The sequence below is a fragment of the Uloborus diversus genome, chromosome 4 (assembly GCF_026930045.1).
Source record: "Uloborus diversus isolate 005 chromosome 4, Udiv.v.3.1, whole genome shotgun sequence".
Taxonomy (NCBI): Eukaryota; Metazoa; Arthropoda; class Arachnida; order Araneae; family Uloboridae; genus Uloborus; species Uloborus diversus.
In genome coordinates, this window is record NC_072734.1 from 77537088 (window position 1) to 77561377 (window position 24290).

Consider the following 24290-nt stretch of genomic DNA (forward strand, 5'->3'; position numbering starts at 1 on the left):
ACCAGATTTTTAATAACCCTTTCCGGCATGTTGGAGGAAACAAGGTTAGAGAAATGTATTTAATATTAAATACCTATAAAATATTAATAAACTGATTAATTTCATACAATATTAATTATCAATGCTGTTTTTAATAGTCTTGGAACTGAAATATTTTAAAATTACAGAGAATTTGATGTAGCAATTTAATGAATAAAACATTTATTTTTCTGAAAGGAATTTTGAACAGTGAAGATTGCTCAAAAGTCGCTCATTTTATTTGACATATCACTTAATCTAAAATGAATGACTAACATTATTAACAAACTACTTCCTTTCTTTTTTAATCTTTTATGTTGATTAAGCAAATTTATTTTTATTTTTTTGTTGGAAAATGAACTTCTCAATATTTGGCACCCCGGATAATTCATATGTAAAGATATGCTGGTCAACTTCGAGTATTGCTGACTGATGCAGTATTATACTATATTTGAGAAAGCTAAAATTGAAGTTTACGCTTTTTACAGAAACTCTACAGATCCTTTTGTGCAGACTGTCAATGTTGTTACTGAAAAGTTGAACTGTAGAAGTAGTATATGGTCAAAAACAGATGATATAACATCAGGTAAGTTTTTGCTCTATGAATCTTGCAGTAACATTTTTTTTTTTTTTTTTTTTTAGAATAATTTTAACTCTTAAGTAAGGATTTCGAATTCTTGTTACTGTGTTATATGAAAGCACAAATGCATTGAAATTTCAAGATTAGGAAAGATAAACTCCTGTTAAAAAATATTTGAATTGGGATTAAAAAAGAATTATGTCTTACAATGGTTTAGATTTGCATTAGCTGTTTTTGTCAATTTTTCACCTATTGTTGTATTGAGAAAGAAAGGAACATGAAGTGGACTTGCTGTGATGGGTGTAGGAAGGTTTATAAATACATAAGGAGCTGTTAATTAAAGCTTTAAAGCCTGCATAACTTTTAAGATAAGAATTCAAAAATTAATCTAGTGCTTAGTATATTATTTAATATAATAATATAACTGAAATTATATATATTTGAAGTGAAAGTTTTATTAAATTGCATTGCTAAGTGGCTAAATGATCTGTTACTTAATCTTTGTTTTGGCCATAAAATTTAAAAAAATGTTGTGATATACTGGAACTTTATATCATCAGATCAGTAGACACTATAGTTTGGGTGTGTATGTTTTTAATTTTATATTTTAAAGAAATATTTAATTTAACTTCAAATTCTTATCAACTTTGCTGAATACTTGGCTTTTCTCCTCTTAATGTTTAATAATCAAAAAAAGAAATCATCATACCAGTTGATAAATTTCCTTTATTGTTCATTTTGTTATACTCACTTTTTTCTGCAGTTGAGGCGGCTAAATTTTTGAATGTTAAATTTTTGAAATTATATTTATTTCATTTCTTGAAATTACTTTCATTAAATTATGATACAGCTGTTCAATTTTTTATGCATTGAACTAGACCCAAACACACGATCTTCCCTGATTCTGACATATTTTCTTAATGTATTACTTTCTGTATTTTTTTCTCCCCCTCCCTTTTTATTTTCCACTTTAGTCTCTATAAATGATGGAAGTAATTGCAAACTTTATGTAACAGTTAACCTATGTCTAATTGTTTTGTCTACCCATATCAGAGAATAAGGAAGGTGAACCACCGCCTGGATCAAAGCAGATTTCTGTTCATGAGCAGGTAATTGTAGTTTCAATGTTTTGTAGCCTTAAAGTTTCTATGTTTACAGCAATAGGAAAGACAAAAAGCACCCAGATGGTGTATTTGGAACATTATGTAAATGTTACCTTGGAACATTGAAACAAATTTTGTCGGAATAAATCAAGGGTTTCTATAGAAATTCAATTCTAATTGTGAGAACATTTTTTGGCCCTCATATTAGATGATGCATGCAAAATATTGATTAAAATTCATATAATCAAGTAATAGTTAATTTTGTTATAGAATGTTGCATTGTCATTGGGTCTGAGATTTCATACTAAATTTCAAAGGAATTTAGTATGAGATTTTAGACTAAAGGTCACAGCAAGTGGGTACAAATTAAATGGCAAGATTCCACCCGAACAGGCGTATACCAAACAAAGTTAATAAAAACATGGTAAAAAGTAAGAACTTTCAAGATTACATGGAAAACATTGGTTTGATCGATCTAGAGGCCTTTTGATGCATCACTTCAGTTTCTTTCTTTTTGTTCATACTACACTCTATAACAAAAAAAAATCGATGCACCAAGAAGGAGTTGTCTGATTGAGATGAAAATTGGTGGATAGGAAGACAATGTACAGAATAGTAAATGATTAAAATCTCAGAAAAATTTAAAAATTTATGTCAGAGCTACAGTTTCAAGTTCAGTAAGGTATTGACCCGCCTCTATCCTGGATACAAGACCAATGGCATAGACCGATAGAGCTCCCGGATGGTTTTCTGGGGTATTTATTTCCTGCTAAATTTGCTCCAGTTGTCAAATTAGGTCATCAACATACCGTACCAGATGCAATCGCCTTCCTATCATATCCCAGACATGCTCAATGGGAGAGAGATATAGCGATCTGGCAGGCCAAGAAGTGTTGGACATACTTGCAAACAGTTCATAGCAACACATGCCGTATGTGGTTTGGCATTGTCATGCTGAAAAACCAGCCGAGGGTGCTGCAAAAGGAACAGCAGCGAAACAGGTCTTGGGATGTTGTCGACATACCACTGTGCAGTAAGTGTACCTCTAATTACGACCAAAGGGGTGCGACTATCAAATGAAACGGCGCCCCAGACCATAATGCCTTGTTGAGGGCCTCAGTGGCATGCAATAGTGAAAGCAGGATCTCCCTTCTGCCCTGGGTGTCTCCAAACGCGCATTTCATGATCGTCAGGACATAGTTGGAAGCGGGATTCATCGCTAAAGACTATACGTTCCCAGTTGGCATCATTCCAACCTGATTGAGCCATAAATCACTGTAATTTGGTTCGGCATTTGCAGGCGTTAGTGACAGGTGGAATAATGGTCGGCGAGAGTGTAGATTTTGTTGTCTCAACCATCAGTAAATGGTCATGCTAGACACTGGTGTTTGGGTTAAACGTCTGATGGTTTATAGAGATGAAGAAGCCGCTGTGACAGCTAATTGGAAAATCACTATGTCCTTAACATCTGTTGTGGTCTTAGGTCGACGGTTACCATCCTGACACTGAAAACTGCCATTTTCCACCCATCCTTGCCGGTATCTTCCAATTGCCGCACTTCTTCGACTCAAATACCGAGCGAATCTTCAACTTGTCCAACCAGTCTCTTTCAATCTAGTGATACAACCTCTCGCATGACAGTTGCTTGTAATGTGCATAAACCCTGCGGCGAGGCATTTTTTCAGTTCAAAGGTAATCTGATCGCAATCAAAGCGAAAATTTTAACAACCATTGAAGAACTGCCCCTTATATACATCTGTTGAAGTTTATACAGTATCGTCACCTAAAATTATGTTTTTGTTTTATATTTTTTTTTTTTAATCTTGCTTATTAAAATAACATTGTATTTCAGGATATTGTGCCTCCTGAGTTACTATCTCGTTACTTAAGTATGATAGATGCTACTTGGGCCCAAACCATCGATGCCGAAATAGCTCGCCATTGTGCCTACAGTTTGCCTGCTGTTGCTCTTACGTTAGGGCGTGAATATTGGCCATGTTTGAAAGAAACATTTGATGCATTATCTTCGGATTTGCAGGTATGTGTTTTCGTATGATTAAAAATTGAAAGAAAAAGGTACTAATTAAGTTTTAGTGATTCAGTTAATAACTAAGTTCCTAACTTAATCTATTAATTTTATTTTGCGAAACATTTAAAAGATGTGTTAAAGTAAAAAGCACATCAAAACATGCTATTTTAAAGCACCTTGTTGCTGTAAAATAATTTTTTTTCTTGCGTCATAGTGCTGTAATATTTCATTCACATCTTAAAATTTTGAAATTGTCATTTGATTCTTAACTATTTTTTACAAAGAGCAGCCTATTATTAACATGAATTGAAAAAACTCTCTTGGACATCAAGGAGGATTAATTATATTTTTTTTCAATTAGAAATCGCTAGAAATGTAATTAAAAAAAAATTAATCATGGAAGTTTTTGTTTTATTTATCTTGCATGTGGCATATAATATACCTTATGTAGCAAGTTAAATAGTTCTTCACTCTGTGCAGAGCTTTGAATTTTCAGCATTTGGTTTGCCTTTTGCGAAAGATGACTTTTGATTTAAGGCATATTTAAGTGCAGGATGAAATCTTAGTTATGATTCTTGTTCTAGTTGAGTCTCTTTTACAGTAAGTTGCAAGCCAACAATCTGCACTCTTGGGGGGGGGGGGACACCTACTGGCCGGAGCCTGAAGTGGGCTGAGATGTTCAAAAACGGGCGAAATCTGTGCTTGCGTTCAAGCTCAACTGGTAACTACTGGTTCACCGATCACGTGCTTCAATCAACAGCTTAAAATGGTAATCGGTTTATGATATAACGCTGCGGTTAGTAACCGGTTACTCACCGGTCGACTGGTTAGGTTCGTCGAACACAACCTATGTTGGATGTAAGTTTAAACAGTATGGAGGAGAGCCCGTAAAAGTCATTTGTGACTGGCCCAAAAATTTCTGTGCACGCCCCTGCCCTTAGGTTCTATGGATTTTAAGATATAGGCACTCATAAAAGAGTGAACATTGTTTTGATTTATTAAAGCTGAACAGCAGTGCAAACAAAAAATTAACATCTATTTTCCACTGATATTACAACAAAAAAATAGAATATTGAAAATGTTATTCAATTAAAGCAATATAATAAAAACAAAGAAACTATGTTTGAAATTTTTAGTAAATCTGATCAAGTTGCAAGCTGTTTTATCTTTTAGAATTTTTTTATTAATTAATTATAAATATTCATTTGCAACTCAATATACAACTCAATTTTTGTATATACAGTGAAGCACTGTTTATACATTTTTGAAGGGACTGACTGTATGAAAAAAGCGTACAAATGAAAAAACGAATAATAGGTATAGATTAATGCGTATTAGACTCTGCAGGGACCAATTTAAAATCGTATAATTGATAAAAACTTATAAAAGAGAAACGCATAAACGGTGCTTTACTGTATAATGAAATAGATGTAGAGAATGCTGTGAGGAAATTCTTGATTCATTTTTCATAAGGAAATTTAATTGAACTATGTGAATCAAAAGTTTGGAAACTCTGTGTTGTTACAAATATGGCTCTGAGTAAAGATTTTGCAGTCTCAAATCATAAATTAAATCCTCAATTAAAGTTAATTCTCAAAATCCAGTCATGACATAAAATTTCATTGACACAGTCATAACATAAAATTTCATTACACCACATTTATTTCTATTCTTTTCCTTTTTAATTTGATGACGGAATAAGTCAAAATCCAATATAAGGAAAGGTATTTCTTCTGTGCATAAAAAAAGAGTATCTCTTATAATGTCTCAAAGATTGTTCTAATTTACTTTAGGGGTTCATCATGATGTGGAAAGTACGCCGTACTGTTGCCTCTTCTATGCACCAATTAGCTGTGATATTAGGTCCAGATCTTACTTCTAGCGACCTATTGCCTGTGTTCTCACGTTTTATTTGTGATTTAGATGAAGTCCGCATAGGGATTCTACAACACATGTCTGAATTTTTAAAGGTAAGTCTTGCATATAGAATTTTCTTTTTTAATTTTTGATTTTTATCATTTCTCATTTTGCAGTCGAAACAAATATTACTGTTAAACTTAACTCAAACTCAAAAAAAAGTTTTCCTTGATAACTAGTTAAAATGAAATGTCAGTGTATCAGGTAAAGTGTAGCAGCTTTATAGCATATCTCCTTTTTGTATAAAAAAGTAATATGTCATTGCCATATTGATTTTGAAGCATCCAATTTAATTGTGTTTATATATCATATATATATATATATATATATATATATATATATATATATATATATATATATATATATAATAAGCAAGCCAAATTCCAAATATTAAACAAATTATATAAAAATAATGATGATAAAAAGGAAAATTGCAAATAGCTGTTAAATAGGAAGAGATAAAGTATGAATCCAGAGCTTATCAGCCGTGGAGGACACACTATCACGTATCAAAGCTAGAACAGTTCGCAATAAAGAGCTATCATTTAAGATATCATATACAAACAAAATTAAATTCATGAAATTTAATTTCACCTCTCGAAGATTTTCTCGTGCTCTCTCAAGGAATGTACGATTGATCACTAGGTCATTTGGATTGAAATTTACTGCATCTACATAGGCTAAATAAATGAACAAAATCTTTATCCCTAATATGGCTTTTGTCTAAGTGATGAAAGGCGAGATATCAATAGTTGTCAAGCTTTTTTGCATTGTGGTAGAGCAGCTGTAGAAAACAAAAGTTCAACAGATTAGGATAGATACCCATTTCGATTTCTAAATCTTGTGAATAGCAAGAATTTGATAATAAAGGACTATGTACTGAAATAGAAGAAAAATTAAAGTATAGATTTCTACATTGTTCCGATCTGAATTTTTTTTTTTAATTTTATATTTTAGCTATGGAAAATACAGTATATTTTTATGTTAGGAATAATTGAGGATTTTTCAAAATTTATATTTTAAAAATTGCATAACCATTTGAGTATGTTTATAACTAAAGAACAGCGAATTAAAATATAATTGCAATAACTTATAGCATTGAAACCTTGCGACTCTATTTGCCACACCTATTACATAAAGGGAATTTTGTAAATCAACACCCCCAATGCCAAGGAGGCAATTTATTGTTGTCAAAGATCATTCATTAATGGCCTATACAATCGCTTGTGTCCATCTTGGTGGGAAGAAACGTTTCCCTGCCGCTTGGCCGAAACAACATGCTTGACCCAAGGCCGATGGTGTACATGTACCCTCTGTAACATGCTAAATTTTACAGAATGAAAGTAAGTCTTATGGTGACGTTTGTCACCATAAGGCTTTTAAACGGGCCTGGACCGATTTTGATCAAATTTTTTGTGTGTAATTAAGTTGTGGCAAGCATGGTTTCGAAGCGCGATGGATCGAATCGGAAACGTTTTTGTTAATTAATTAATTGAAACATTGGATGGTTATTTCTCCTGAATGATTCATATTTATTTTCACCCATTGTTGAACGAGAACTGAAATAAATATTTAACCCGTTGCCAAAGGACGATAAGAAAGCTAACTAAAGCTTCTTGTAATGAAATTTCCTACTGTGATATGTCAATTGAGAATAGATAAAACGTAGAGAGAGAGAGTGAAGCCTTCATTTCTTAAAAGCAACAGTTTTAGGTCTCGAGATATATTTTAAAATAAAGTACTGGAAGGTTCACGCAAAACGTGTGTTCTGTCGTCGTGGTTTTCCTGACCAAATGATCAGAAAGTACCGTACCTAGCAACATTTGTTTCTCTGCTCAAATCCATCTGAGTTTTGATACAGATGTCAAGAATACTTTAAGAATTATCAAACTAATGGGTACATTATTAAAGGAAAAGATGATGGAATTTAAAGACAAAACAAATTTTATTTTTGTCCAGATAAATTACAACGGGGTAGTTCTGTACACAAAAGATCAGTGCAGTGGAAGATCAGGGACATTTCGATAATTGGGAATCTGGCGCGGTTGTCTCATTTTCGGTCTTAATAACTGTATTCTGGTAACCCTGCTAATTTATAGTATCCGTATGTAAATAGATGCTTCCGTTCTCTTTGTTTAGCTTTACAACGAAAAATACCTCTTTCGCAGGCGCTGGAACCAAAAGTTGACGCCAATGAAAAAAGATCGCTAGATTCCCAATTATAGAAATATCCCCGGAAGATTATCTTTGGAAAGAACAAATTAGGCAATATATGAAGTTTTAAAAGTTTTCGTTGAAAAGATCGGACTGCTAATCGGTCGGAGTTGGCTTCGCTCTCCGATCAGCTGGATTACAGTAACGTGGTGACTTGGCGATTTCGGCTATAAACAATAGAGTTGCACGATCATTTGTTTACATTTTAAAGCTACTGTTAATGTAATTTATTATATTTTTTGTTTATTTGGCGAAAAATTTCAAATTGGAAAGAATTGTTTTTCGTTTTTAGAGTTTTTAGTCATTTTAGTTGAAGAATGTGTTTATTTTACATTGGGAGGGGGGGGGGGGGAGATGAGTGATTTTCGCTTATTCAGAGAATTGTTTTTACCTTAATCATTTTTCTAAACGATATCCTTTCGATTGTTTTATTCTTTTTCATATGGGGATGTTGCAGCGGGATTTCCCGTTTGTTCTAGATGGGTAGTTAGAATTTTGCACTTAATATAAGAGAACGCTTTTTATCCTTTGAGTATGGCTGAAGGAACAAACCATCAAGTACGGAGAAAAAATAGTTAATAAAACAACTGCTCAGTGGGCATTAGATAAATCAAGTTGTAATAAATATACCCATTCTTTCACCAAGCAGCTTAAATCATTTTCTTTTTACTTATTTTTTTCAAAAAAAATGGTTTAAACACTTGATAACATATTGAAATTTTTTAACTTTTTAATTTACAAAGTTTGAACAGAACAACGTCTGTCGGGTCCTCTAGTTTTTACATAAAAATGAGAAAATACGCAATTTTTTCTTCAAAACTCAAAGAAAGAGGACCCAGGGGCATGTGTTAATATTCATTGATTAACTTAAAATTTTGCAAGGATTATTTATTTGTATAATGGAACAAATTGAGGGGGCGTCGTGTAAAATATCTGCAACTTCAAAAATAAAGACCACTCTAATAAACGGTTCTCGAGTGAGAATTTTTGTTTCCAAGTTTTTTTGGAGGGCAAACCTATCCTGGCAGCGTCATAATGCTATGACCATTATCCGTAAAATTTATGAATGTCACTTAAACTTAACAGACTTACGTGTAGACCCCCTAAACATTTTAACAGTTTTTAGCTACGGTTCACTTTCGAACCATTTTTTCAATCAATCCATAACTGTTAGTTCAAAAAAAAAATCTTCAGAAAAAAGTTTCAGATACCCTAATTTCTTTTTTTTTTTTTAAATGCTTCGCAAAAAGTTTTTTTGGAGCCAGTTTTGATAAGTTGGCAAGTCTGCTAGGATATGTTTAGTCTTCAGAATGCTTCCCGGCTAGGTTTCCCTAACGAATAGATAATGAATCTTTCAAAATAAGCAGCTCAAAACAAAAATTTCTGTTGTAGGTGCTACGGCTAGAAGAAAGGAGAGGTTTTCTTCCAAGTTTTCGCCAGTTTCTGATCTCAAATAGTGATACAGACAACAATGACAAAAACTGGAGATTCCGTCTTATTTTAGCAGAGTAAGTATTTAATGACATTGTTGTACAAGAGATTCAAAAGTTCTTTCAAAACTGGAGTGGCAATAGTATCCAAGATATTCAATTACCTGTTTAAATGACCTGTTGAAAAAGAAAAAGAAATTTATCTGCTTTTAAGTAATTCTGCTGACTAATGTGTATAGAAGCATAGGCGCGTGCACAGCTGTAAAATGGGCAAAGGAAAGGAGAACCATACTGTACGAGGGGTTTTAATTATTTCAGATATAATTACTGGAGTAAAGGGGCTACAGCAACAACTCTCATGGAATTCTTTGAAGACTTAAGCATATATAAGAAGCATTTTCAAGCCATTTGAGGCATAAAATTATTTAATTTGTATTGCAAAATCATTTTAGGCTAAGGAATGTTTTTCCCTCTTTAAAAATGTATCTGCCTGCATCTAGAAACAGTTGACCAAAAGAATAAGTGATTTAATATTTCTTTGCAAAATCAAGGTGGCGACAGATCAGGGAGATCAGGGAAAAGTCAGGGAACTTTATGAATCAGGGAAAAGTCAGGGAAATATCAGGGAATTTTGAAAAAATAACAAAAAATCAGGGAAAATTTATTTTATGAAGAAAAAAAATTTTTTTTTTGCTTTAAAAAACTTAGTACTTTAATTCCCTATGCATTTTCCGCAAATTATCTGTTCAAACAAAACGTAAAATTAATGAGGTGCGATTATACACTGCCGCATATTTGTGCATCTTTTTTCCCCCACATCAAAGTACTGAATCTTACTTATTAACCACAGGATGACTTCCTAAGATTGCTTCTGTGTCTGTTAGGTTGTTTATTTTACCTAGCTTGAAATTTCCTTTTACGCTTTCAATGCTACGTAAAATAAACAACCATACAGGCAAAGAGGAAACCTTCATTAATGCCTTAGCTCCTTTGCCTTTATTCCATTGTCTCGAAGTAATTAGCATACTGTAATCACGATTTCAAGAAGAAATCTTTGGTTTTTGAATTAATACTATGAAAGCTTAAAAGTTATTACTTCTTCGCGTTTTTAATTTAATTGCTAAAATTGAACTTCCAATTAAAAAACTTTGCTTTTTGCCGTTATACTAGTTGTTGTCGCCACAAATTATAAAGGTTTTCTTTTCTTCAGACTGAAGTGATTCTTTAATTTTATAACCAAGTTGTATTCTTCTTTTATATATTTTGAAATTAACTAATTGCTTTTTTTTTCCTTCTTTTTTTTTCTTGCATTTCAAAGTTGTTTGTTACAAAAGCTATCTAAGATTTTTTTTCGTTATGTACTGAAATCATTTGAAATAGAGTTAACTTGCGTACTTAAGTAAATATCTTTATTTTTTTATTGTTAAAATGCTGTATTCATTCATTAAAACCTATGTTCTTGATTAGAGAAAAGCTCCCTATGAATAGATGTCAAATGGTTTCATCTGTTTTGCATAAATATGTCAATTAGTTATGTAAGAATAACTACATTACTTCTATTCTTTCACTATTACTTGTTATTCTTGCAACAATTATTATACTGTTTGAAAACTTAGTTCAAAATAATTTCAATTACTTTTTAGTTCTATCAGAAATACACATATGTTTTTAAGAGTAATTTTAACAGTTTCTTAAAATTCTTATGCTAAGTGGTTTCTGAAAGTAAAGTTTTTTTTTTTTTTTTAATTTTCTATAATCTTTCCATGTAGAAAAAATTAATATACTGTTTTGTAGGGTTTTTTTCCCAAAAAATTGACTTGGTATTATTTTTTAACCATTTTATTAAAAAAGTAGCATTTTTTAAAAACATATCTTTAGTTCAACAACTTTACACAACTTAAAACGTTTAAAATACTGCATTTTATACAAACATACAATGGATTTCAAGTACAGTAAAGAAAGAAAACCATTACCATTGGTAACGTAAATCAGGGAAATTTGGTGAACTTAATCAGGGAAAAGTCAGGGAACTTTTTTTCACAGTTCCTGTCGCCACCCTGAAAATTTCACTGAAATACCTTACTGTGCAAATGCTGTTTATATACCTAGCTGTATAAATAGTTCTCATGAACTTAAGTTCTGTTTTTGCAAATGCATGTCTATTTATCGTTTTTTTTTTTTTTAACAGGCAACTTGTTTCAATTGCTGACCTTTATGAGCCTCAAGACGTCCGAGAATATTTGGTGCCTCTTACTCTAACTCTAATCAGGGATAAAATTTGTGAAGTACGGCTTGCTGCAGTTCTGGTGGTAGGTGTTATCATTCGTTAAGTTTTGAACGAGTTGTAAACAAAAAAGGAAAGAGAGATGAAGAAATTTTTTATCTGTAAACTAAATTAAGACAGAAATAAACAAATGCAAGTGAAAAATAAAACATTTGAGTAAATTGTGTGTGAAGATGGTAGGCTTTTATTGGAAGAAGTTTCTCTAAAGCAATGCTGCATGGCAGCTCCTGGCAGAGCTGCTATTACCATCTCTTTCTACGAAGGATGAGAGTTTCTCGTTACATTTCATCGCCTCAGAGCAACAGTAGGATATCTTACTATTACTCCTGGGATTAGATGTCTTACTGTTACTCTAAGGCAACAATTTGTAATTTGTGTGTATGTATTGTGGTTATAGATCGTTTTGTTTAAATATGCTTTGTGCGAAAATATGAAAACTGTAGTCACTGAACCGCCGACTCCCTTCCGAGATTTTTGAAGTCTGCAGAAAAGTTCTGAATTGGAGGGGTTCTTTTACTCTCTGCACGAATTTCTGAAATGTAAAGCAAAAAATTCAGTTCAAATTGAAATAGAAAAAAAGTCAAAACAAAAACAGTAGCTTAAATCTATGCAGGAGTCCTAAGAGACTATGAGATCAAAAGCGCTTGCTCTCGCAGCTACCTGTGCCTTGGTTTTTCTATTTTATTTTCTAGCTTTTTAGTCTTTGTTTTACTTTTTTAATTTAGCATTTTATTTTCAAAAATTCCTCTCTGTTTGCTGATTCATTACAACTAATTACCTTGCAAACTTACTTCAATTCATCTTTACTTGTCTGTTTTAAAAATCAATATTCTTATTTAAAATGTTCAACTTTACTTTTAAAAGTACATTCCTAATAATTTCACAATGTTCTACTTTACAGATGGCTGCTGTGATGAGGCGAATGAGCCAGAGTCCAACATCTGACTTGACAAAAAACGTTCTATCAGAACTAACAGATAAATTTATCCATGCCCCAAAATGGCTACATAGGCAATTGTAAGTTTACTGAAATTGTGTTCCTCATCTGTTAATTTTGCTAATTTATGCAGTTTGTTTCAAGAACAGCGACCTGATATGAGAGAAAGTTTTGAACACTGCTGCTCCAGATTTTTTTTTTTTTTTTGTGTAGATAGCGAAGTTTTATTACAAATTGAGGGAGTTCGTCCCTAACTATTGCAAGCCTTGAACCTGGAATTGCAGGAAAAATGATATAGTTAAAGTGTCGGGGAAAAGTCGGAATTTTTCAAATTTGCCCCCCCAAAAAAAATTTTCCAATTTTTGCTCAGTTTTTACCATTACCATGAGATCGACCCATAATTTTCGTTTTTGTCAAAGTTTCCTGAAAAAATTTGAGGAAAAATAACCCTGGCAATAAAGCGGCGACCCAAAAAAATTTCCGCAGTCGCCATTTTTGGCTTCAGTAGTTCCCAAGAAAAAAAATTCTTGAATGAACAGGAATTATTCACAAACTCAACAGGGGAAAAGACAACTTACTGCTTGGGAAACACAAGCCTGAAGATCGGAGATTGGATTTGTTGGGAAAGTCTTTTCAGAGTTTCCGAAAAAAAAAGCAGAATTGGTTGTTTTCTTTAACTGCAAACTAATGAAAGTAACACAAAATATGCTGCTAATTGTGTTTTTTTTTTTTTTTTTCTTTTCTTTTCTTTTCAACTGAACTGTAGTTTCATTAAGATTTTATTTTTAAATTGCTTTCATGCTACAAATTCAAAAAAATATTTCTTATTTTGTGGCGGAGCCGCCACGTTTGGTTATTCCCAAGATGGAAGTACACAAGACTTTTTAAGTGCCTAAGTTTCTGAAAACAGCATTGGATGTTTATTGCGATGCAAACTATTGAAATGACGCAAAATGTGCATTTTTTTCCATATAATTCGTAGTTTTTTCGGGAGAAATGCAAAATTTTATCTTCAGGACATTTTTTTAATTCTAATATATTTCGATGCTTATGTGCTAAAAACTGACAATTTTGTCTTAATTGTATTATTTATAACTACTTTATGCTACAAATTCAAAAAACCTACCTATTTTAAATTTTTCATTAAGTCGCCATATTTGGATGTTTATCTCTGGAAATAACAAAAACGTGCAATAAATTATAATTTTTTAAATTATTTTCTGAAAAGAAAAATTTTATTGTAGGCATCCTTTAATATGCAAAAGGGGAAAAAGATGACTGTTGGCATTGGTCTATAATCGACATATGTTGATTTTTATTATGCATGTTGAAAGTAGGGGAGTGTGGGGCAAAGTGAAATGGTTAAGATGGTTTGTTCAGCGTTACTTCTGCGACAAGCGTTTCTTCTCAATATTCTCTTGGAAACCATCTGTAAAATAAGTAGCCTGGTATCGTTCCTTTGATGTTCTATCGAATATTGAAGCATCATGATTGTTGATAATTGAAAACATTTGTCGCCCAGTAGAATATTTTTCCAAAATCTCAGTTTGGGATGCAAGTCCTCTTAATAAATGATGGGCACCAGTTTTATCAGTTAGATTTCATTGTTTTCAACAGATTTGATGGATAATCTTGATGTAATTTCAGGATTTCACCTATAAAAGATTGGATTTCACATGGTTATAATCTATCATATCTGTTGAACATTCTCTTTATTGTCTCAAGATCCCGATCGCAAAGGACAAACGAATGTCCTCTCAGAGGAAAGTTGTCAGCAATCTTGTTAAATTTCTTCAGTGTTATTTCTAGAAAAAGTCTTCTGCAGTGCTGTTCTTGCTTTGACCGGCTTATATCTCACTGAAAGCATAGTTTTTTCACAGTCCTAGAGTGATGTTAATGAAACCCCTTAGCCCAGTCAATGAAGGTAAAAAAATAGGCTTTGTCGCAACTAATTTAGGGAAAGCTGAATTTTTGCAGGATGTTAGCAAATAAAGTATACACTAAAAAAATACAAAGTCCCGACCCCCTCCCCTGTTGCTTTCTCCCCCACCCCCTCCGAAACATTGCAAGAGCAGTACTATGATTATACGTTTTTCGTGTCGCAACTAATTAGGGGAAAGCTTAATTTTGGCAGGATGTTAGTACATAAAGTATACACTAAAAAACCACTAAGTCCCGACCCCCACCCCCTCGCTTTCTCCCCCACCCCCCTTCAAAACATTGCAAGAGCAGTACTATGATTATACGTTTTTCGTGTCGCAACTAATTAGGGGAAAGCTGAATTTTGGCAGGATGTTAGTACATAAAGTATACACTAAAAAAACAAAGTCCCGACCCCCACCCCTCTTGCTTCCTCCCCCCTCTCCGAAACGCTTAGACTATCAAGAGCAGTACTATGATTATTCGCTTTTCTTTTCGCTGCTAATTAAGTGAAAGCTGAATTTTGCACGATGTTAGTACATAAAGTGTACACTAAAACCTAGACAGTCCCGACCCCAACCCCTCTTGCTGCCCCCTCCCTTCCTTCCGAAACAATGCACACTGATTAGTTCAGTACTATGATTATACGCGTACAGCTTGAAAATTGATATTATTGGGGTGTTCCTTTTTTTATTTCACTCCTAACAATATTATAAACTAGTGGTGCTCAACCTAAGGCCTAGGTGCCGTATCCGGCCCGCGAAGTTGATCCGTGTTGCCCGTTGTTTTGTGAAATGTTACAACTCGAAGAGCACGATTAATGACAATGTTACAAATTGTTAGCCAAATATTTAGAAATTGGTTTCTGAAAACATTGATGGGGACCACTGTTATACACAAATTATGAAACATACACTTTTTATGTAGATAGCTCAGTTTCACCATTTTACCAACTTAATCATATGCGGAAATCTCATAACAAAAACCAAAAAGTAACTTCAACAAATTAATAGCTTTTTATCATTACGTCTTGGAAAGAAATGTTTGAACAAAATTTATAGATAATATGATAATAGTAATTTTCTTGAAATGGATCAACAGCGTAATGATGTTCACTTCAAGTATTTACTACCATAATGGAATTATTTGTTACAAAACTTTTTTATAATTTGTTTGTGTCGGCGATAGTCTACAAAATAATGTTAATGCTTGGCTAACTATTTAAGCTTTAAATAAATCAGGAATAGTATATTTGAACTGATTATTTTCTCGCAGCGGATATTATTAACGTTTAATATTACTTTTGGTTTTATTTATAAGTCGTATGTAAGGGGCCATCTTCTAATATTTCGTTGGTTTGGTCCGGAATATTGTTACAGTGCATTCCACTACAGTGTCCACACATAGAAGTGCAATCGAACCTAGCTTTATGACAGATACTGTTTGAAACACATAATCTTTTCAATTGCAAGATACTAATTGGAGAAGTTCACCTGAAGCCAGAGGTAATCTTCATGAACTTAGGAATCAGTCTGTTGCATGAAGTATAATGCCAACCCCACTCTTTTGGGGGAAGTTTAAAACCTAACCAAGTTTGAATCTGGTGCTGGCCCTAAAAACTCTGGTGGAAACCTTAAAAAAATGTTGACGAGTGACATCTGAAGTTGGTGGAAGTTTTGATAAATCAAAAAACTTCCAGCAGAAGAATGGGTTTGGAAATATATTTCAAGCAACAGACTGATTCCGAAGATCATGACAATTACCTCTCTGCCCCAATTGAAATTCTCCTACTCATATCTATCAACTGTAAAACATTGTGTTACAAACTGTAGCTGTCGTAAAACTGGGTTCGATTGTACGCCTATGTGTGGATACTGTAGTAGAATGCATTGTAACAATATTTCAGATCAAACCAACAAACTGTCAAATGAAACCCTTATAAAAGAAAAATTGGATTTATAATAAATTGATGCCTTTTTTTTTAATGCAACCTGTTTTTCAGAAACTAGTTGCTACATAGTCCTCGAGTTGTAACATTTCGTAAAACAACGGTTCACACTGATCAGTTTCATGAACCAGATGTGACCCGTGGGACGTAGGTTGAGCACCACTGGTTCATAATATTGTAAGAAGCGAAATAATAAAAGGTATACTCCGGTATCGTCATTAGTTTTCGAGCTGTAACCGTATAATCGTAATACTGCTATTGCAATGTTTCAGACTTGGCGGAGGGGGGGGGGAAGCAATAGGGGTAGGGACTGTTATTTTAGTGTATACTTAACATACCAACATCTTTAAAAAAAAAACAGCTTTCCCCAATTTAAATGGGACACGAAAAGCGTATAATCATAGTACTGCTCTTGCAGTGTTTCGGAAAGGGGGGGGGAGAAAGAGAGGTGCAGGTCGGGACTTTGTCTTATTTTATTGTATACTTTTTGTACTAAAATCTTGACAAACATCCGCTATCCCCAAATTAGTTGAGACACGAAAAGCGCATAATCATAGTACTGCTCTTGCCATGTTTCAGAGGGGGTGTTAAGAAAAGCAAGAGGGGTGGGGGTCGGGACTTTGTTTTTTTAGTGTATACTTTATGTACTAACATCCTACCGAAATTCAGCTTTCCCCTAATTAGTTGCGACCCGAAAAACGTATAATCATAGTACTGCTCTTGCAATGTTTCGGAGGGGGTGGGGGACTTTGTATTTTTTAGTGTATACTCTATGTATTAACAACCTGCAAAAATTTAGCTTTCCCTAAATTAGTTGCGACACAAAACCTTTATTGACTGGGCTACTTGAGAAATTAGCGAATTTCATTCCGATTCCGTGATTTCAAATCCCCCCCCCCCTTAACCTCCCGAACCGACAAACCTATCAATGTTTAATATATTAATGATGTGCATGACCAACTTTTTAATCATTGAGCTACTTACTAAATATTGTTAAATCATGCATGGGTGCTCATCCCCCCCCCAGGTCAAGTGTGCCCCCCCCCCCACCAGAACCAATTGGTGGGTACCCCTGAATCATGCCAAAAAAAAACTTCCTGAATTTTTGAAGGTGAGAAAATTGCATTTTTGGTCCTAAAAAAAGCTCCACTCTATTAAACATTTTTAATAGGGATAAGAGCAAAATTTTATGTTAAATTATTGTTTGTGATTGCTCCCTCCTTTCTCTTATTTCCCTTGGTTCACTTTTAGCAAACCAAGAACACATTTACATAAAAAGGAAGATATATATATATATATAATATATATATATATATATATTTTGCATAATTGATTTCAGAAAAGATTCACATTTATTGTGGAAAAATTCAAAACTTTAAAAAAGTAAGGTTTTAATTTTATTTGCAGGTACGTTTACATTTGCCAAGCCTTCATCACAGAAAAGTCTCTTCCCCCAGACCAGTTTGCAGAAGATGCTTTACCACATCTTCTTTACCTGTGCTGGGACAGAATTCCCAATGTTCGCATTGCAATTGCCAGGTGTTTGAGTGTTGTCATATGGCCACTTGGTATGTATTCTTGTTATAACAGACTTGAACATTATCTGAAGTAACCTGAGTAGGGAGGGAGGGGGTGGCAGAGATTACCATTTATCTGAAAATTTTTATACTTTTCGTGGTTGTGGTTATAAAAGTACTATGTCTATTAATGTCTGATTTTTTTTTCTCTCTGAAGGAATTGTAACCATAGAATGATTAGAGATTTGAGAAATTATCAGTCATCTACATTCTACACCTAGCTTTTTAGCAAGTGTGCTGTAGAACCTCATAACTAGTTGGTGATCCAAAGCTTCGGCATGAATGTTAAGATTAAGCAAAATAACCTACAAATTGATCCCAGGTACACAAAAAAAAAAAAAAAAAAAAAACTAATGCCCCTAGTAAAAACTTTTTAATTCAGGAGAATGAAATGTAAAAGGGCATAAGAGAAATACAATATTGCTGCCCTAACTCTTTTATTTATACAATAAATAAATCTAAATTGCTGTTTGAGTTAGGTGAAGTCTGGTTTAATAGGGTTCGGATTAATGAAGATTTACTGTATCTCACAACTTGGTCATTAGCTAAAAGATGTATTGTAAATTAATACTAAAAACTAGTCTATAATTGATACGAACCTCTTGTAAATACAGATTGGTTTTTGTAATTTATGGGTGGAAATTATTGTACTAGAGAAAAGATTTTTATATAGCATTTGAATCTTGAGGAGTATACCTTTTTACATTTTGTAGTGAAAAAAAAAAATTTTTGAAGTTCTTAACGAACGCATTTTTTGTTTGCTTAGTAATAAATGTACTTAGTATGTTTATTTTACTATTAAATTCACATCATATGTAAATGAATTTTCATGTCTCATTTTGATGCAATTACAATGATTATTCCTTCTGCCAAATAGAAACATTTTCAAGTCCTGAAAGTCCTCATCGAGAGCTGTTGTTGCAGACAATACACACCCTTCAAAGTGATTTAGATGCCGATGTTAGGTATTATGCTAACATGGTTTCAACACATGAATGTTCCTGTCTCCAGCATGGAGAGTTTTCAAATCTGGTGAGTTTTAGTTTGCTCTTGTTTCAGTAATTATCATTGAAAAAGTTATCAATTAAAAATTTATTCTGGCAAATAGAATATACTGCTCTTAAGTATCAGCAAATATGAAAACGTTTTGCTCTACTTCCAACTTATAACTTATCAAAATTTGATGCAACAATAATTATGCTTATGTTTAAATTAAAACATATGTCTAAGCATTTTCTTTTCGATTTTCAATTCTGAAATTGAGGAGCGATATTTGCTCCAATAATAGTGTAGCAAAGTATGTTGTGTCATTCACAAAACTTTTTTCCAGATATATCTTATTAATTCTTGGGTCTAACATATAATGGCTCATTTTACGGCTGTTACAAAATTACATAATTTGCCAAAGTGGGAAGATTTCGATTCTTGGGAAATTGACAATCTTAATTCATTGTTAACTTTTTGACACCAATGCCTGCGCAAGGAATAGTTTTTCCTTTGCATGTGTAAACAAAGAGTAGGGAAATTTGCGCAGGCAAATAGATATTTCCCTACTAGGCAAAATTAACCAAGAAAATCCACTCATAACTCAACGAGCCTACTTTCCCGGATAAAAAATATTGACTTTCTAGTAACTGATCAACATTCTCAAAATTGGCTAAAATCCCAAATTATTTCAAACATAGCTTTTTAACGTTTTTACCTGATTTCTAAAAATATGCCTTGCTTATCTGAAGCAATAGATGCGTAAAAAATAAACCGAACAAATAAAGTAGTAGCACTTTTCAAAGTAGATTAAATATTTTTTTCATTTAAAAGAGAGAAAAAAATTAATCGCTTTCAAAAAGAAAAGTAAGCTCGTTAAAATAAATATATTATGTGAAAGGGGAGAAAACGTTTGTTTTCCCCTGTTGCCAAAAAATAATTTAGAATAAATGTACTTTCAAAATAAATGAAAAAAGAACAAAATGTCAACTCAAAGAAACAATTTTCATTATTGGAAGAAAAAAAATATCATCTGCGCATATCTTAATGTAGAAACATAAAAGACTCTGAATTTCTCCAACAAACACCAGGGTTGTTTGGTTAAAACCACATTGGTTTAAACCAATTGGTTTTTTTAAAAAACCATGCTTTTTTTTTATGGTTTTTTAAGAAAAAAGCCAAAAAAAAAATCCATTTTACAGGTTTACATTGATTTCCCCACACATAATGAAAAATGTAAAATTCCATTTATGCTAAGTTCCTAGCTAAGTTGCAGAGATAAATACTAAAATTGCAAAGTTGCTTCTTCAAAATGTATTAAAAGCTTTAATCAAAAAAAATAATAATAAATTTTTTATTTCATATATGTGCCATAAAGCAGATTTCAGTCAACTTCCATCATTATTCTTAATTAGTTAAGATTTACTAAGGATTGAATCTTTTATTGTAGATGCAATCCATTATATTGATCACTCCTGTCGCAGGGGTGTGACATTTTTGATCATTTATTTGCACTTTCCTGGAATTTTAACTTTTGACTTGTAAGGTAATCAACAGTCTAACTTAATTATTTGCACCTAAAAATTAAGATTTGTTCTGCAGGTGAACACAAATAATATTTTTTGAATCTAATTTTTAAAAAAAATTTATACTTCATATTATGATACATAATAGTTCCTTATATTATAATGTAGGAAGATTAAAAGACAAATTTTTAAATTCCCAGAACAAAATGCAAATGTATGTGTAAAAATTGATTGAGAAATATATAAATCTTCACATATAAACTACACTTTCCATTGGTGGATGCAGATAATTCTTAGTTTTTTTCCCTCTTTTGTTCATGGGAAGTGGGATTTTGGTATTTGCTTTGCCTTAGCTAACCTGTGCAGTTTACAAAAGTTACTTACTCATATTGTTTTAAAAAGAATGTCTAATTCTGGTAGAAAAAAGACCTAATCTGGCTTTCATTTGATGAAATCAAAAATGAAGCCAGTATTTCGTATCATAAAGGGTCTATATATACATGCATACTAATATGTACTAATAATCAAGTCAAACATTTCAATCAATATTTCCCCACAGAAAGCTATTTTATTTATTTAATTTAGTTACAAGATTTTGTTCTAATCTCTTTAATTAATCAAGAAATTAGGTATAATGTGACTATTGAATAACTGTTAATTACATAGAACCTTAATTACCTTCCGAAAATGAATTCGTTTTTCTTGCAAATAGTATTTAAACCATAAAAACCCGATTTAAACCAAAAAAAAAAACAGATTTTTATGAAAAAAAAAACTTTTTTTTTTTTTTTTTTTTACCAACCCTGTCAAACACTGAGTACATAAATTAAAACTTTAGAGTGAAAATTATAACATCATACATACAATAATTATTTCAAAGTAAAAACCGTGACTGCGGAGTTGGAGTCAATCTCATTTTGAGCAACTCTGCCGATGTTTGTGGAGTTTGAGTCGAAGACTGTACAGTGGCGGATCACCGCATAGGCGCATGAGGCGATAGCTTGGGCCTCCAAAAAAGCAGGGGGCCTCGGAGCTGCGAAGTGGACTATCCTCAAAACCAAAACTTTTTGTTTTGAGGATTTTCCGCTGACAGCCATAATTTTGAGTGGAAAATGATCAAAACTCATGAAAATTGATATTCAATCATGAATTTTAGGTGCGGGCTGATTGCTTCCAATAGGGCCCCCTTAGGCTTTAGGGGGCCTCTGGCTTCAGGTGCCTTTGTTTGGATTTTTCCTGGAGTTTGGATTATCCTCTATCTTCCCACAATTTCAGCATAAAATTGTGTTTGTAAATCCTCGACAAAATTATTCGGATAAAATGCACAGTTAGTCTTGCTAGCAGGCCCGGATCTGCGTACCCGCAAACCCCGCAGTGCAGGGGGGGGGGGACACGGCCTGAAAGGGCCCAACGTACCAAGAAATTAAAAAAAAAGAAATCAAAAAACTAGCACTAAGTTCTTATTAACGGTACGAATGTACACTGCTGGCCTCTGGTAGTGGCCCTACACAGTTTTTGCAGGGGGCCCCAAAAATTATAGATCCGGACCTGCTTCCCAGAAGAACTTTTCCCGTTCCAAGTAGTTCTTTGACCACTTACTAGTCGGCTTCGCCTGAATAAGTAGTATGCATCTTGTTTTGAAAAAGCACTATTGATATACTTATGATGATATTTGCTTTAATTGGAATAGCCATACAGTTAGGAAGTGTCGAGAGGGGGTAGAGCGGGTTGAGGCACCCCCCCCCTTCCCAAACAAATGATAACCAGTCGTCATTTTTGTGTCAGTATTATATCAGTCCCTCAAAATATACCAGTCGTCATTTGTGCGATTTTATGCCCGAGTCGGTGGTTATCTAAATAAATAAGGGGAGCAGGCAGCAGGATTTACAACATGGGGTGTAAAACTCGACCTTAGAATGGTCACTTTTCTTGACGAACAATTAAATTGCCTTTCCTTATCTAAAATGCTGAAGGGAGAAGAGACAGATCTGTGGGGGGTCCAGATTGAAGTCGTTTTCACACGCTGGGCACAGCTGTGTTTTCTTTCTTTACTTTTTGCAAAGTTTCCCGCTTTCCCACCAGTAACCCCTGCCAGTAACCAACCCTGGTAACCAACCCGTAACAAGATAGTTTATGACGTATTTAGTTAAATAAGTCATTTGGAAAAGGCGGGAATTTTTTCTTTTTCTTTTTTTTTCTTTGGAGGAAGAACGAAGAACGTTCGTCATTCGCTGTTTTAATTCTCTTGTGCTCGTGAACGTACTTTAGCTCTGTGTCTTCAATCAACGACAAGACCATTCCTTTTGAGATAAGTTTAATATGTTTTAATAACTATTTAATTTTTTGAATTATGCTGCAATCTTGGTATTAAATGATAAATTTCGAAATATAATAGGCTACAATTAAAGTGGTACAAAGGTATTGCTTTTGAAAAGAAGAATATACTGTTAATTCTTTTTCAAATTATATTTCCATTACAGAGAAAGAGACCCTTTGTCAATTCATTACAAATACGCTTTATAAAATTACTATAAAAATTTTAAATGCTTTTGCAGCGAAAGTAGTTGATTTTGAGTGTTCTCCTTCTTTCACTGGTGCCATTTGTTTGTAATATATTTTACAATTTCAACTTCATTAAGATTGATTTACTTATTAAAGACAAACATTTTATGTAAAAACTGTAGTTGGTACAAACCTAACCTGATAGCGTCGTAATGCAATAATTAAGATCTGCGTAGCTTTAATGCTGCCAGGTTAGGTTCTCCCCAACTATTGAAGTGTTTCAGTTTTATTTTCAGGAGTGTACATTAACATTTTCCATGTACTAAAGTACTAAAGAGCATGTTTCACTGCTTCAAAAAAGGAAAAAAAAAAAGGTGGTAATGATTATAGAAAAAAAAAAAATAGGCTTTAAGATTTGCTTGAAAACTTCTGAAGAATCAGGATTTTCAAACATTAAAGGAAATTAAATTTTGAATTTTGAATTTCAGAAGTATATAAATATTTCAGGAAAAGTAAAAATATGAGAGTAAGAATTTAACTTGGATTCATCATAGTTGCGCGCGCGCGAACTCATTATACTTTTCTCCTCATCATGGGCGGATCCAGGGAGGGGAGGAAATGCCCCCTCCGAGAAAATTTCAAGAATAGTTAACCCCCCCCTCCCCCTTTTTTGAACAAAAATGCAAAACATTTCCCTTATCTTATACATATAAAATCTGAGTATCTATCTATCTATCTATCTATCTATCTATGTCCAAGCTTCTTCTCCCGAACGACAGTGAACTGACCATCGAACCAGGTATCGATGGATTCGTAATCCTCCCGTCTTCATGTTTAGCTGTTTAACATAATCCTCCGATAATAATTAGCGGAGATATCAATTAAAAACTATTAATTATGACTCTTAGATTTCAAAATCAAATCCCTATTTTTCGAAGGCTTTCCTCTATTTAAATTATTATTCAGTGCTTCATCTCAACTTTCCGCAACAATGCTTTTATTAAAATGTATGTGAGCGTGAAGAAAATCATTGAGATGAAAGATCTGTTGCCATTTTTTTTCTCGAATATGCTCAGGTAAAATTCTTGTTTTTGTTTTGAGGCTCTTCCTGTAATCAGGGGATTTGAAATGTTTACTTTATGGGGGTTTTCCGCAATCTGCCACAAAATTTCAGTGACTTTTTTTTTTTTGGTTCAAGCCTGAGTGTTGAACTCGCGTCACTTGACATAACTTTTATTTTCGAGGTGGACCGTGCACGTCGTAAAGTAAATGAGTGATTTACAAGTTATTTGAGTTCTTTGAGGGTTTGTACCTGGAAAAC

General features: G+C 33.2%; 1 protein-coding gene across 3 annotated transcripts in view; it reads left to right on the top strand.

Moving 5' to 3' along the window:
* LOC129221282 (serine/threonine-protein phosphatase 4 regulatory subunit 1-like) overlaps positions 1 to 24290 on the top strand; it is a 230281-nt gene that overhangs the window by 200433 nt on the left and 5558 nt on the right. For all 3 annotated transcript variants that reach the window (XM_054855739.1, XM_054855740.1, XM_054855741.1), the window contains 9 exons: positions 507 to 604; positions 1652 to 1707; positions 3554 to 3739; positions 5524 to 5700; positions 9254 to 9369; positions 11480 to 11600; positions 12477 to 12592; positions 17788 to 17948; positions 18835 to 18989. In XM_054855739.1, coding sequence (XP_054711714.1) covers positions 507 to 604; positions 1652 to 1707; positions 3554 to 3739; positions 5524 to 5700; positions 9254 to 9369; positions 11480 to 11600; positions 12477 to 12592; positions 17788 to 17948; positions 18835 to 18989 — 1186 coding nt within the window. The remainder of the gene's footprint in view (positions 1 to 506; positions 605 to 1651; positions 1708 to 3553; positions 3740 to 5523; positions 5701 to 9253; positions 9370 to 11479; positions 11601 to 12476; positions 12593 to 17787; positions 17949 to 18834; positions 18990 to 24290) is intronic.